The 16,406-nt window shown below is 34.3% G+C and overlaps 1 protein-coding gene across 2 annotated transcripts in view; it reads left to right on the top strand.

Annotated features, from left to right (window-relative positions):
• LOC149798310 (uncharacterized) overlaps positions 1-16,406 on the top strand; it is a 238,663-nt gene that overhangs the window by 130,695 nt on the left and 91,562 nt on the right. For both annotated transcript variants that reach the window (XM_089963443.1, XM_089963442.1), the window contains exon 8: positions 8,992-9,103. In XM_089963443.1, the coding sequence (XP_089819569.1) occupies positions 8,992-9,103 (112 nt within the window). The remainder of the gene's footprint in view (positions 1-8,991; positions 9,104-16,406) is intronic.

The following is a 16,406-nucleotide window of genomic DNA, read 5'->3' as shown; positions in this document are numbered from 1 at the left end:
ATGGCAGCTGCTGCAACCAACTGTGATGCCTATGGGGCACATCACTTTAGTGTTACTAGGGCTCAGGTATCAGTCATTGTTGTCATAGTTCCATGTATAAACGAGGAAATAATTTGTAAATGTATATCTGACACAGCTGTTATTCCTACAACTACCTGCTTGTTCTCCAAAGTTCCTTTGTGTGACTGATAGGTGGTAGAGACAATACCAGTGCATTATAGAGTAACAGGACAAATTGAGAACGGGACTAAACCCTAAAGGTAAATATAAACTGTATCTTGAAATAATATAGAATGGGTGATATTATAAAAAGGTACTGTAACAATACATAGCAGGTACAAACATTTTTACTTGAAAATAATATAGATTTAGTTGAGGCATTATAATAGGGGATTAAAACTGATACAACAAAATGTCTTGATGGTTTGTTTTTTTCTCCAGCTCTGCTAGACAGTAGCTAATTGATACAGTGGTTATTTGAGATCCATATGCATGCTTGTTCATCCACACCCATTGTGGAAATCATACGACTTATCTGAATGGTAAAGTTGTACAAGGTCAATGTTAAAGTTATTCAAGCTCATTACTGAAGTTTTTTAAGGTCACTGTTAAAAGTATTGAAGCTCAGTGTTAAAAGTTTTTAAGGTCACTGTTGAAGTTATTTAAGGTCAGTGTTGAAATTATTAAAGGTCACTGTTAAAAGTATTGAAGCTCAATGTTAAAAGTTTTTAAGGTCGCTGTTGAAGTTATTTAAGGTCAGTGTTGAAATTATTAAAGGTCAGTGTTAAAGTTATTTACTTTTTAGATAAATCATCATCAAAATGGTACCACACATGGGGTGCAATTCTAGAAATTGACATTTAGTGGGAAAACCATTCCCCTCAATTTTGAAAATAAAAAATACCCACACCAAAACTGCCTACCCTTCTGCACATGAGATTCTCACGTGAGATCTAACTCTGACATACAAATTAGGTAGAAGTCATGTGAGCAAATAGATTCTAATAAGAAAATCACATGTGCAGGAATTGTTAACAAGAGCAACATCTTGCTCACATGAGCAAGATCTGCTCACGTGAGTCACATCTTGCTCACGTGAGCAAGATTTTGCTCACGTGAGCGGCATCTTGCTCACATGCGCAAAAAACAACAAAAAACAACTATGGTATTTAGTTTTTATTGAATACATACATCTTTTACAAGAATTAAATAGTAAGATCAATATTCAAATCTAGTAATCATAAGCATATTATTTGAGTTCAATTAGTGATCTTTTAATAAGGTAAGACAACTAGTGTATGTATGTATGTACCTGTTATATTATCACATTTATTCTACAAACTTTAAGGTCATAATGAAAGATACTGCTGAAAATTTGCTTCACATGAAGACCATTCTTCACTCTCCCAGAAAATTCAAAGCAAACAAAACGTGTAATTGACATTCCTGCTTCTGAATTTCATCATTTGCCAGTCTGCAACAATATTTTCACTTGGAGATTGTTCTCTTTGAATCAATGCACTTCCTGTTGAACCCTGAATTTAAGTTAGCAGGCTCAGTTTTGAACTGTTGAAAAATGAAACCTGAAATGGAAATGAAAAAGTTGGTAGAAGTTTTTTTCTTCTGATCAGAGCATTTGAGACATTCTGTAAGGTGGATTTTTGAAGATTTGTTTTACAAGGTAAAGGCAAAATACATAATTGTAGTGTGGATTAGATGGCACTTTATCACACTGTGAAAATAGGAGCCAACTGTTTTCCCAAGGACACACTTACGCAGCCAACCCGGTCTGAAAATTCATCCTTTGGACTATGAGTCAAATTGCTCTACCAATAGAATTACCATAGTTCAGTAGCAAATATATAAACTGCACTGTTGATGAGATACCTGCAAGTCACATTGCATATTCCATATTTGACTACTACTGGATAAAGATGCCAATGTGTAACCGGGTATTCTCCCATTTATAATAACCTGGGTAATAAAACGAACAATTGGGTACCTGTTTAAAAAAGTGTTCTAAGCTCAGATCGAGACAGACTAATGATTACAATTCGAGGCTTGTGTCGTGTACACATTTATTCACGACAGGGGCTCATATGGTTTCTTACAATTTACTTGTCATACGTGTTCTGTATAATAATACAATCCTTTCTCGAGTGACCTATTTAAGAATCGGCGCTGATATTTCAAGCTTGACCGTCCTAACTTCATGCCTGTCCATGGTTCATGTGCCAATTTTCTCATGTCTTGAAACACTCGTTTTCAGATCCTGGTGATATTATCTGGATCAAATAAAATTAAGCACAATATGAATGTCTGGTTTAACTTGGCTACTGTAACGTGCACTTCTTATACCACCATGTTAGGACAAAAAAGTTTGCTTCTTAATAACAGTTTGGAAAAAAAATCGAATACAAATTAACGTATTGGTTAACTTCTGAATTATTGTTACATCAAACAGTTCCAAGAAAACTGACAGGTTCTTGAATGTGAAACCATTTGCCCTAGACTCATTCTATTATGATACTACACATATAGCAGTCCAGCTTAAACTGAAAATAAATGGCACCAGCTACCATTTTTTTTAAAAACTAAGAAAAAACAACAACAAAATAACCCAGGATGTATCAATACGACTGATGGATATTATGTGACTGAAAAATGTTAGAGAAAAGGGATTCTGGTAAACTTAAAAACATGTTGCACTGGACCATCGCTATGGGATGAACCATGGCAGGTTGAGGATAATACAACAATCATCATTTATGGACTTTACGACGATTCGCGAAAGTTACTGTAGACATGTACACTAGTCAAAGTGACTGCTATGCACAAATAATTTATCAATTTCTTTTGTGTCTATTCTCAGCCTTACTACTAATCCACATGAGTTCAGCTGATTTGTGACAAAAATTGTAACTGCATATACATTTTTCATACAGTTTTCTGTAATAATGGCATGTAATTTATACTCATTCTGCTCAGATTATGATTTTTGCCACTTATATTAGTAATAATTATGCTTACAGCTCTTTTTGGGATTGGAACGTGAACCTACAACAAAGCAGTTCAACTTCACATTTAATATAATTTCCTTTTGATGATATACTCTGGTAACCAATCATTAGGAATGATGGGTACACATTAGAATTTCCCCAAAAATTGACATCTCTACTTCTGGAACAGTCCTCAGGGAGATTTCTGCAAAACTTTTAGGATACATTTTTCCAAAATATGTACATTTGCAATATATAAAGAAATTAAAAATCTGGTTTCGAATTTTTATATTTTAAAAAAAAAAGTATTGTGGGTAAAATTTTTGAGTCAGAAATGCATATGTATCATGTGTATTACATCAAAAAATTTGAAGCCTCTCATACATACCCTTTACTGGAGTCGAATTTCCTCTAGCATGGTAATGGTGTTTTGTCTGACTTCTTCCTGTTGCTGTCAATGTTTTGCACTTCTTTCAGATGATTGCTAACTTTGTTGTGTTGATTAAATTTTATGACCTTCATGAAGTTTAATCTGTAAAAAGATCAAAATTAGTATAATTGATCATTTTTTGTATATTTATGCAGAATAGAAAGAATGCACTGAAATGGGAAAAAGATTTGGTTGGCAAAAGAGTCCTAGTGTATATAAGCATTAAGAAAAGCTGTAAGCCGTATCCAATTAAATCTCTATTTTAAATTTACCAATCAAAAGATTTGACAGACGGGGCAAATGTCTTTTAGGAATAAAATCATGAATTAAGCTATTGCATTTGGTTCTCAATTGTGCATGCTGATCTTGCTCCACCCAAACAGCAATAAAATGATACAAAGAACATTTATGTTTGTCCAAAATGTTTCAAGCGGTAACGCAAATGTTCCTCACAGGTGCCCGCATAATTATTGGGGGTGGGGGTAGGAGCCAGACATGGTTGCACAGTTGAATTGTGGAAGGCATAAATATTTGATGATAGTGTGGTATGGATATCATTTTTAGAAACGGGAGGTTCAATTATTAGCTTTAAGTAAAATCTGAAACAAACGCTTGGCTCAATTTTAAACGACAAATTTATGCTTATACTTGTGATGTCAATGATTCAGGCTATCCAATTTGATCATTCTATATGCGAAAATTGTAAAAAGAAATGAATAAAGGTAACTTACCTCTTTCTTGGCAAAGAACCAGTCTTTCATAATCCTTGAATCTTCCCCAAGTCTTCTGTTTCGTACTGGACATAAACATCAGTACCAACGTGGACATCACTATAAATTGGTATTGGTTTCTGTTTGTTAATAATGTCCACACTCGTGCTGTCAGAAATTTTTAAGAGCAAACATGTTGCAGGAGAATAATAAATAACTTTCTTACTAAACTGCATGGTCCTTGCTAAGAGAACATGGCCCGTGCGCAAATTTCTGTCTGTTCGGTTTAAAAGTGCTATTCTACATGTACACTGTAGGCCAGCATGCAGCATCTGTCGAGTTCATTTGAGGCGCCATAAAGGGTGAATTATTAGTAAGCATTTTGTTGTACGTATAGGGGCTTGTATCATTGATTACAATATAAATGTCAGACATGCATGTGGTATAAAAATAGTACTTTTATTATTTTATACTACTGTATGACTGACATTTAAATTGTAAACAACAATATGAGCCCCTGTGGTTTTACACTCCTTTGACCATATTTACTCGGGTATTTTTTAATGTTATATATTATATATCAAATAAATGATATTTTATTATCTGATGTTTCATAAAAATTTAGCTATATGTGAATTCATATAATTAATAATTAATATATTAGTTAATTTTGAGGTTTTTACAGTAGCTTGTGCCGAGCCATGCCCGATAGGACACTCTAATGGTTCTAACAAGCCGATTCTTCCACTGTGTACTATGATAACCAGGGTCACAGAAAAGTTAACGGAAATGTCAATGATTTGTTTTGTGATTATTTAAAAAGGAAACTTCTCTTATAAACTTTGAACTGACACGATCAGAACATTTAAAAGGCTGCGAATAAGCAAGATTTTCCATTGCCAAGAATATACACATGCAATCCAGTGCGAAACAGCTACACAACCAAACACAACTGGTTTAGGCAGTTTCTTACGGATTTATTAAATTTTATGTACAGTACATATTGTTCAATGGCAATGATAATTTAGTGCTAGCATTAGAGAATCCACTGACAGCTAATAGAGAAGTTGGATCCGCATTTCCATACAATAATGTCACTGAAAAAAAAAAGACTAATGGAGCATTATGTTGCCAGTAATAAGGGGCCGGCCATTTAGCATGTACGCATGGAGAGGAGGGGGGAAACCCAAAATGCATACGCTTGCATATGTTTTTTAAATATTTTTTAACTGATAATGTACATGCACACAGGAAATGGGATGGGGGTGAAACCTAGATAATAATTCGTCTAATACGTAACCTGTTCGATTGTTCAGTCGGCGTTTGAATTTTAGCGGACACTAGACAAACTGTTTAATGTTATGCAGCTTATTTCTTTGATGCCAGACATTCAACGTCGGTAGACAATGTTTTATTAAACACGTTAATATTATTAATCCTTTATGGTTTCTGAGTGGATTAAATATAGGCCATTTATTAGAATTAGGGGAGGGAGGCATCAAGCGTACGTACGCGGGGGGGGGGGTGTAAAAAAAAGTATGCATGCGTACGAGGGGGGTGGGTGGTCAAGCTTTGCCAGATTTTTGCGTACGTACTAAATGGATGACCCCTAAGCCGAATTACACAATTCAGTAAGTATAAGATTGTATTGACTTTTGTGCAAACGTTAGGCATGGAAGAAAACGTAGTTTATGTAATTCTCCAAATATTCTGGAAAATGACTTGAGAGTTTATTAGGCCAAAAGGACTGTGTTTATTTTTTTCCAGATATGTGGCTATGTATTTGTTTTAAAAGTTTGTGTAGGGTTTGAAAAGTTTGTGAATAAAGGGGTTGCATCATATGTTTATGGTACATAGCATTCATTTTAGGGCAAAAGTTTTATTTCCTTTTTATATTTGTAAACTGCGTATTTTGGGGAGGGAAACATTTCACCTTTTTACGGATTACTTTATTAAACGTCAACCACGATCAGTATGCAATTTATTAACTCTATTCTTTGACAGCTGTTAAAGTTTAATGGGTAGTCTGGTTATACGAGACCTTAATGCTGAATTGTTTCGTTTTATGAACAGTGAATGAATCTTAATATATACAAATACAAGGAGCCAATTGGGTCAAAATAACACTTAAAACTCGCCCTGAGAAAATAAGCTGACAGATGTTTTAAAATTAAAAACAAACAACAAAAAAAAACAAATCAACAGCAAGTGCAAAATAGAAATAATGTCTATTTGACAATAATGGGGATGCTTGACATTCAACATTTACACAAAATATTTATGTCCAAATTGCTCATGGGATAACTCACATGAGAAAAGCCAACTTTGAATAAATTTGAAATAAGTATTTATTCAGACTCAAGTCCAAGTTTCTCACGTGACAGCTCATGTGAGAAATTAGAACTCTGCCTTATTTTCAAACATGGTTGTATGTAATGGAAAAGAATGCTTTCTAAGTTCTACTTTCTCATGTGAAAAGTTAGATTCTCGCGTGAGCAAAATCTGTTCACGTGAGAATTGGGTTAGTTTTTCCTTGGCTCACAAGATCTGAAAAACTGCACACATGAGCCTGCAAAATCTACCCAATTTGCATACATTTCTAACAAGGTTCTCATGTGCAGCTTATGAGCAGCAGCTCATGTGAATTGGTGAGATTTTTCTGTATGGGATGCTGTTTTTTTACTTTCTAGCTAAATAAAATCAACAGAAGGGGAGTCTGTTTATGTTTACATTTTGCAAGATGGGACTAGAGAATAGAACCATTCCATCTTAAGAATGCTGTCTATAAAAGAGATGCATTTTGTTTCATTTTGTCCTCCACATTGGATTCATTGTATACATATCATTGTACTTTCTCCTTAGAGCCTCCTCAAGGGAGAGCAATCCTTGTCTAAATGTTTGCTTACGTTTTACTCCAGAAATGATTGTCCTCTCAGTTAATAATTTTATTTAAACTATCTCATAACAACTTTGATTTAATAGGAGTGTTTCATTAACTGAATGTATAATTTGACTTTATTAGATTGTTTCCACTTTCTCTTGTCATAGTAACATTGACTGAACCAATCTTTATAATTTCAAATTATGCTCTGTTTACTGTTGAGGTTTAAATTGGTTTTGAAATGTCATTTATACTTCTCGGAGATGTTAGAACCAATCTTTATAATTTCAAATTATGCTCTGTTTACTGTTGAGGTTTAAATTGGTTTTGAAATGTCATTTATACTTCTCGGAGATGTTAAGTAAATAATGACAAGATATGCCACAGCATTAACAGAAATTACGGAAAATTGCACTGGTTCCAGATATACAAATCTTCCTGGAACAGGAGACCATGATATAAATTTCATCAGTTCAGTAATAGTACCTCTGCTTAGATACAGAAAAGGTTTTTGTATTGTATTCCCTATCACAGTAGGTGTATATGCACAACATGATGGGAGGATGCTAGGGATAAAGTCTTGATCAAAGCTTAAGTTTTAAAGATCATTTAGAACAACAAAATGAAATTGGTTTGAAGGGTCACTTTGCTGTGGATTTCTTTCCAGCATCATGACTTATAATGCTACAGGAGACTAAAATCTTCATTGAGGTGAACTTTGTAATAATGGAGTATCCTCTGGTATGAATGGAGGTAGAGAAATGAAATTTGGTAGGACTATTTTTATAGATGTGTAGGTGATCTGGTTTGACTTCCAGGTCAACATGGCATATCATTGTTTTGGGTTGGGGTTTTTTGTACAGTTTAAAATGTTTGGACTTGTTTGGTTGAAATCCCTTGATATCACAATTAGGTGAAATCCTTTCGCAGTGTGCCAATGAGATTTTGTAATTCTTTGTGACTTGGAGTTTATGACCTGCATGTCTGCAACATTGTTTCACAATCACAAAATTTTGATTTTGTATACACTCGCTAAAAGGCACAACGTTTACTGATTGTTTCTATTGGTATCCCTTATTGCATTTCTTTAGACAGCATTCCATCTATTGACTTTTTTGTTTCTGCACTGTAACTTTATTTTTTAACACCATCTTTTCCAAACTATATTGATGGCTTCCACTTAAAAAATAGGAAGAAGCCTGTTGATTTTGTGGTTAAAAGGTCCAAGGTCACAGTCAGAGTAACTGAAAGAAGAAAAATGATTTCCATACAAAAACGGTGTACTTCACAGACCTGGATGGCTTGCACTTCTGTTAAACAAAGAAACTTGTCAGTTTGGAAGTCAAAAGGTCAAAGGTCAGGACAAACAGTTCTTGCTGAAATTGGTTTGGCATCACAGATCTGGACTACATTTTGCAGATGGAGAAACAAAAGCCAATTGATTTGAGGTCAGAAGATTAAATTTCGGCCACGGCTAAAAACTGAGAAATGATTTCAGCCTGACTTCAAATTTCGAGCCGTACCTTCACCAGAAATTGTGCATGTCGTAAGAAATTGTCTCCTGTTTTTTTGAAAAATGTAACCATGCCTTTTTTGCATAATGTAACTATGTTCAAAAACAGAGACCTAACTGTAAGTGAGAGCACAGTTTATTGAGGGACCTAAAAAATTCAGTTTTGGATGCCATCACAGCATGACAACATGTCTCAATTTAGTTACTAGCTTAATATTAACACATGGCTGCAATGACATCCTGTCTGGCAGAGCAACCATAGTAGACAGAGGGGCCCAACAAGTGGCCAGAGAAGGATGCACTGTGTATTGCTAAAACTATATTCAATCACATTACAATTTTAAGCATATGAGAAGTGCACCTGAGAAGTGCACCTTACAATATATATATTCAGGTGTGCATTATATTTGACATGATCTTAGTTTACAAGTCCATGTTTTGTTTTGGTTTTCTTGCAGGAGAGGCATCTACAAAGAGTCACCCCACCACTTCCCTACAGAATTGCCAAGGCCTTGGATCCAGATATATATAGAAATGTAGAGTTGGATATCTGGGAGGAAGAAAGAAGAGGTAAGAAACCTCATTAAACCATGGATACTTTTTTTTTTCATTATCATTCATGAGAGGGTTTTGTTAAACTAGAAATAAAAAAGCAAAAGCAATCATGTTTTTGAAACTGTAGTTTTTTATTGGCTATTAATAGGTTTACATGCTTAAAAATTTCCCATTCATACATTTTCTGCAACATTTCTATTTGTGTACTTGAGAATCTGAAAGGTGCCCTTGTGTCACTTTGAATCATCATTTGTTGCCCTCATTGTTACTCACACAATATCTCGACCCTATTTCACCTACATGTAAGAAAATTGGTACTTGGATACATATTACAAGGTGTAACTCCATCATGCCAAGACTTGGTCAATGGCCAAGGTCACAGCAAAGGAAACTGCAACTGTGACCCATTTTCTTGCAAGGGCTAAAATATTTTAACTACAGCCAATAATTTAATAAAACTTACCTTTGATAATCAATGGGTCTTAAAGACTTGATGTGATGTGTACTCCATCATTAACTTTAAAAAAGCCATCAAATAGAAGTTTCCAAAATTTTGCTGTGATCGACTTGTAAAGGATCTAGAAAATGCTCTGTGTAAAGGCTTCCAGTGTTGACTCTGAATCTGTCAACTCTTATGTTAAGTTTGAAAAAGTTCTGTTAAATGTTGTATGCAAACATGACTCCGGAAAAGTGTTGTTTACAAAATAATTTGAGTGCAGATCATGCAAAGCTTGTGAAAACTATAGGAAGCAGAGAAATTTGCTCTTCAACTTAAATTTCTGTCCCATAGCTTTGTATTTCTGCAGTGACATGAACACTACTAAAATTGAACCAAGAAGAGTATGAAATTTTGGCAAAAATGCCAGTCTAAAAGGTGCATAGACTTTGGGTTATGGCTCTAGACTCTTTCAGAATTCTGAATATGTGTGCTTTGGATGATTTAATATGCTTTAAACACAATACAGTATAAATCAATTTTACACGTCACAAGAATCTCAACCTCGTCATATGGCAGAATTTGTTGTAGATATGCAGCTGCCATTCTATGTAATGAGCTACCAATTCACTTTAGAGAGCAATACAATTTTGATTATTTTTTTGCAATTAATTTAGATTGTTAATTGTATCATGGAATGGTAAAGACTGTAGTTGTAATATCTGCAGATAATACATACCCCCTATGCCCTGGTGATGACAGCTAATGTTTGTGTTATCATTTCTTTGTTTATCTATCTTTGTTTTATGTACTATCAAGTGCCTTACTGTTAGCTCTTGCTTTAAGCAAGGCATAAGCTGCATCTCGACATTCTTTTTAGTTTTAATTGGGTGTTTCTGCATTTAATTTAAATTTAAATTTTACCAATAATTATTTGTAGGGGTTGAAATTTTCCTTGTTTGTGGTTTGTTTTAATGATTCTTGTTTCATGTAATAGAAATCTTGCCTGACTTGAATAAATCTTGTCTTGCCTGGCTGTAAAGCCAAGTGATCTTGCGGGATGTCCGTACAAAATTTTCCACATGGAATGGATATGGAATCCATACGTATTTTTACAGAAATATCTATAGGGACATTTCTATTCTATAGTTGAAGCACTCTTATAGATTTCAGTGTATCCATATGGAAATGTTATGGACTCCGTATGTACTACGTATGGAAAATCTCATGGAATATGCTAATTAGTCCATGAGATCTGTAGGTTGTCCATATGGAATAAAATTAAAATTCCATATGGAATTTGGCAATACTTCATATGGAATTTGTGAATAGTCCATATGGAATTGGCAAATATACCATATGGAATTTGTAAATGGTCCATATGGAATTTGGTAATAGTTCATCCCATACAAAATTTTCCAGGCATACTAAGGTGGATTTCAGACGGGTTTTTTAAGCGCTTTCTGTCTAAACCATTAAAAAAAATCTGCTTCAGATTTCTATTAAACTGCCTAATGATTCTTAGACATTATTGGGAATCAATGATAAATATTCACCATAATTTTTAAAATGGATCATAACTTTTATTTTGACAGACATTATCAAAAAAGATTTAGGTTTTTCTTGTCCTCATTTTCTTTCTCGCATACAAAGCCTAATCCATGATGGCATCACTTAACCCTTTAAGCCCCGATCCCGTCTGTAGGCGTGATCTGGTTTCTGCATTCAATGGCCGATCCCGCCTGTAGTCGTGATCTTTTTACTGCATTCAATGGCCGATCCCGTCTCCAAGCGTGATGAATGTGTGTTAGATTCAACGTCTCTGATTGGTTAGAAATGGGTTTATTCCAAGAACTAACAACTGTTAAACCAATCAGAAATGATTTTACTTTCATTTGCGGAAATTTGAATTGTTCAGAAGCTAAGGGCTCCTGTTTTGAAAGCGGTTTAACTACACGTGTTCTGGTGATGAAAAATCATAAATGATGGCGGACGTAAGAGTGATTTTTGATGAGAGCAAAAATGAGGAGTTTCTCGGGTTTGATCTTGAAAATACTGAGCAAGCTGAGGAAAGATATGTTCGGCAGTTGGATATTTTGTGAGATTTCGATTCGGACATAGAAGTTTCTGAGATTGAATCGTCCGAAGATGAGGATGCTGACAGCGCTGATGATCGAGTTCTTGCGGATAAACGTTGCACATAATTTTGTAAATTCTGTATAAATAAGTCGTGAAAGACTTGGACAAATAGGGAAAAAAAATACATCACTGTGTAGACAAATTCATTTGCAATAAATGGTGAAACTTTCTTGGATTTTAATTGGATATAAGCAGAGAAATTAAGGTAAGAGTGAATGCATGTGCACGATGTTTACAAAATTTTTCAAACAGGTAAAAACTCTGGGGCACACGCAGCTAGACACAGCTTAGCGCTGCTGGGGCATAGCAGCAGTGATACTGATAATGGGTCTGGGGCTGAATGAGTTAAGGCTTTTTCATTTCACTGAAAAGTCTAGTGAGATTGCACAAATATTTGACTAAAACTTTTGTGAGATTTCACTACAATTTTGATCATTATATAGTATTTTACTGAAGTTTCAGAAGTTATTCATGCATTTCAGAAGGTTTCAAATTCATAATGAATATGAATTAAACGGGACTTTATTAAGCAAGGTGATATTAAGTTTGCATTATTTTTTTTTTTACAGATGTTGTAATTATATGACATCCAAGGCAAGAGATATGGGAGTTAATAATGATAATAAAAATAAAAAAAATAATGACTTTATTTAGAGAAGGTAACTTAATTACAGAACTAATCTACCTTGAGGCCTTCTATCTGTTATGTACAATATTTACAGTATATACAACATGATGTGAAGAATCTGGCTTGACACTAAATAACCGATTTTAAAAATCAAAGTATCAAGCCTGGAATATATACACAGGCATCTGTGAACACATAAACATATATAAAATATTAATCTACATTGAAAAATTTAACTGTGAAAATAATGTATAATTACAGAAAAGCATCCATTTGAGACATGAAAAGAAATGCTAGAAGCCTGCCATGTCACTTGTACTGCAACTTGATTTTTGATTAATGTACAAACTATGATGCTGTTGTTGTCTCTTGAATTATTCCTTGTTCCATAAGCAGCCATGACAAAATGTTTATCATGATATAATTACTCTTATTTTACACTGAATTGTAACACACCTAGAATATTTTGATAGTATACACAATAATGCCTCATGATATTGAATGATGATTCTACGTGTGGGCCAAGAAAATGCCGCAAAGATGTGACGATCTTTGATAGACATGGGTATTTTGCAAGAATTCCCACCCGTGATCTATACGTTGTCCTCCTTGAATTCATCCTGGAAGTTAATCAGTTTTTAGTTGTATAACTTAGAAATCATCCTGGTTCAATTCCTTGTCCTATTTAGCACGTTACCCGCTTCAAGCTGTTCTCATTGCCGCACATTTTTCAAATGGTTATTCAAACTCGTATCCCGCTCGAATCGCCATGTATAGCATTCCTATTGGTTTCCATTACGCAACGATTCATTGGACAAGTACAAAATTTTGACCAATCAGAAAGCTCTTTACAACAGTCGTCCTTTAAATAATAAACGGAACAAATACATATTAGAAAGCCCGTTGCAGAATGGGACCGGATAGAGCATTATTTCCAAAAAGTTTCAGAGACGATATTTAAAAAAAGTGTCCGTATTGAGGAAAATCAGATTCAGGTCAGGAGAAAAGCGAAATTCTGATTCAAAACAGAAAACAAGAAAACTTGTTTAAGGGCAGTTAAATCAAGTTGAAGTTAAATAAAATACAACAACAACAATAACAAATTTGATAGAGAAATATACAGAAAGATGTGGAAAGAAGTTATTGTTCCCAGAATAAACAATACAATTACAGCTATTAGAAACAGGGAATATAAATGCTGCTGAAAATCAATCAAATTATACAAGGAAAAATTTTGTTATATCTTACTGATATTTTTGTTACAAACTATCACTATAATTTTAGAATTTTTGACAAACTCTCAGTGAAATTTCAATCACAAATTCCCATTGATATTTTCAGAAATGTTGGTAAAATCTCATAAAATAACATAATTTTAGTGAAAAAGGACATTTGAGTGAATGTCAAGAAATGTTCATTGATTTTGCTGAAATTTAAGTCACATTTTCACTAGGGTATTATTTTTGTAGAGCATATTTTAATAGGAAGCCAACAAAATTACTTTTCAGAATAAACATCAGATCAAGCCCACAATCCACCTTAAACCAAAGATTCATCTATGCTTGTATTTTAATATTAATTTTCTGATCATGTTTACATTTTCCCTACTTTTTTGGTTATGTCTTTGTTTTTAAACATCTGTGGAAATAAACTAAAGAAAACTGACATACATGTGTTTCTTCAGATTTATATGAGTATATATTCATCCTTACACATCACCTACATTGACAGATACATGTACTCAAACTCCCACCAGTGTTTCTATTTAAATCAGATAGTTTAGGTTATTAATTCTTCATAGAGTATTTTTCATGATGCTATAATACATGAGCCTGCTTTCCTTATGGAAAAAAGTGCTTATGGATTAAAGTTGCAACTTTATTCCATATGGAATTTTCACTTGCTGTGAAATACTTATGGAATTGATATGGAATAAATTGTCTGATTCCATAAGTTTTTCAGTCCTTGTCTCTTCCATATGGATTCCATAAGTATTGCATACGGAATCCATGAGAAATTTCTGTACGGGCGGTCCTACATACATCATGCATCATCAGCTGTCCTTCCACAACAGCTATTTGCAACTAATTTCAAAATAGTAATGGAAAGAATTTTACCAAATTTAAAGATTGGTTCTTGGTATGAAGATTTCTTAGATGTATTCAGATCCGACATCAAATATAACCACCATTTCTAAAACAGAAAACCTTTCAACGACTTCATTCCGAAACCATATTTACAGAATTTAACCAGTTTCACAGATAAAATCCTGCCACAGGTGGCTTTAAATTGTATGCAGGTGGATCCAATCTGCATGCGTATATAGCTATCATTACTAAAAATAGAAAAATCCTGTATCTTCCCAAAAACCTGTTAAACAATTTGGCCAAATTTGACGGAAAGCATCCTGACATATAGGTGTTTCAGGTTGATGCCAGTCTGCCATTAAATATTGACACAATGTTATGAAACTAGATACTGGTGGAAAAAATTTGGGAAAAAATGTTGAATACAGTTGGACCAAATTGGGTGGGAAGCATCTTGGCATTAAAAAATGTGATGTACTCTGCCACACTTTCTAGCTACTTCGAGCCTTGTATGGATTGTATTGCTGTGTGTGAATTTGATGAGCTATTCCTCGTTCAGCAATTCCTTTATAATTGGTATAGATTATAGACATGTTTATATATATTTGGTTATTTTTATGATGCAAAATCCAGCACATATATTTTCAATGCACAAACTTGGACCTGCCTAAAATTGAGAAATTGTACCTGCTGAAGGAGGAGGATGACAGCGTATATCATTTGAAATGCTAATTCTTTTTGTGATGAAGGATTTCTGAAGTTTGTTTAGCTTCTGGACTTGAAAGCAGAAGACTTATGTCAAACTGGTCCTGAATCAAAGTGGTGCTGTTCTGACCTTAAATATAATAACCATCTTGGAGATTATGTTGTTAGTGTTCTTAAATGGAAAATCCTGTTGACATGGTTTGGAATGCAAACGGTAACAATCTGACCTCAAACATGGCAGTCATCCTGGAAATCGTCATGTTGCTACTACTCTTAAAAATGGAGAAACGTATTGACAAGGATTTTCACCAGAAAACTTGTGATATCTAGTTGGTCCTAAATGAAAATGATGCCGATCTAGCATATGATATGGCAACCATCTGGAAAGTTTTGTTGTTGCTGCTCCAGAATTGATGTTCATATTGACATAGGGTTTTGGCCAAAAGACTTGTGATACCTAGTTGGTCCAAAATGAAAATGGTATTCCATAGACAGCAAATATTGCTGCCACAACTTACATGTTGAAAACCTTGAGACTAAATCTCCTGATTGTCATAGGGTTTTCACTAAAAGTCTTCTAATGGTGTCAGGGTTCTCCTAAAGAAAATTGCTGCCAATCTTAATACAGTACAACTTCAACAATGGCTGATTTGAGAATATTGCCATAACAGATCACTCACATCACGCATCTGTCAGCATGGGTTCAACTTGGGGATCAGCCACCATGGGTATGTGAGAAAGCTAATTTCCAGTAAATTCCTGTAGGACAGTGGTTCTTCCCAGGTTTTGACGGGGTTCTATAAGAAAAACTTGTCAAATTCACCATCTTAAAACTTTGTATGTTGACACATCTTCAAGTCATTTCTTGCAGTACCAAACATGGGCAGGGGTCACAATAGCTTATTATGGTAGAGTGTTGGACTTGTAACCCATTGGTCGTTGGTTCAGTAAATGCCCAGGCCATGCCGAGTCTGCTGCCATTGTGTGTTCTTGGGAAGATATTTTGTTCACATTTCCTTGACATGATTTTGCCAATAATGTGTCAAAATTGACAATAAAAGTACTGAAAAAAGATTAACTGGGTCAGTATAATAAAAAGTTGGTGTGACCTACTTTTGAGAGATTTTTATATAGATGCATGTTGTAACTGGTATATTCAACATGACATATTCTATATAAACAACTATCCACAATGAAATCTTATGGCATGCAACCTGTGCTTGTTACATTTGTTGACATTACTAGCCTTGTTTCTATTTGCAATGAAAAGTCCAGTTGATGAGGGAATTTGTGTTTTATTTTTATAAACATAGCTTTGCTTGT

This window comes from Sinohyriopsis cumingii, chromosome 6 (genome assembly GCF_028554795.1).
Source record: "Sinohyriopsis cumingii isolate HCF-2022 chromosome 6, ASM2855479v2, whole genome shotgun sequence".
NCBI classification, from domain to species: domain Eukaryota; kingdom Metazoa; phylum Mollusca; class Bivalvia; order Unionida; family Unionidae; genus Sinohyriopsis; species Sinohyriopsis cumingii.
This window is presented reverse-complemented; position numbering and strand designations above follow the sequence as displayed.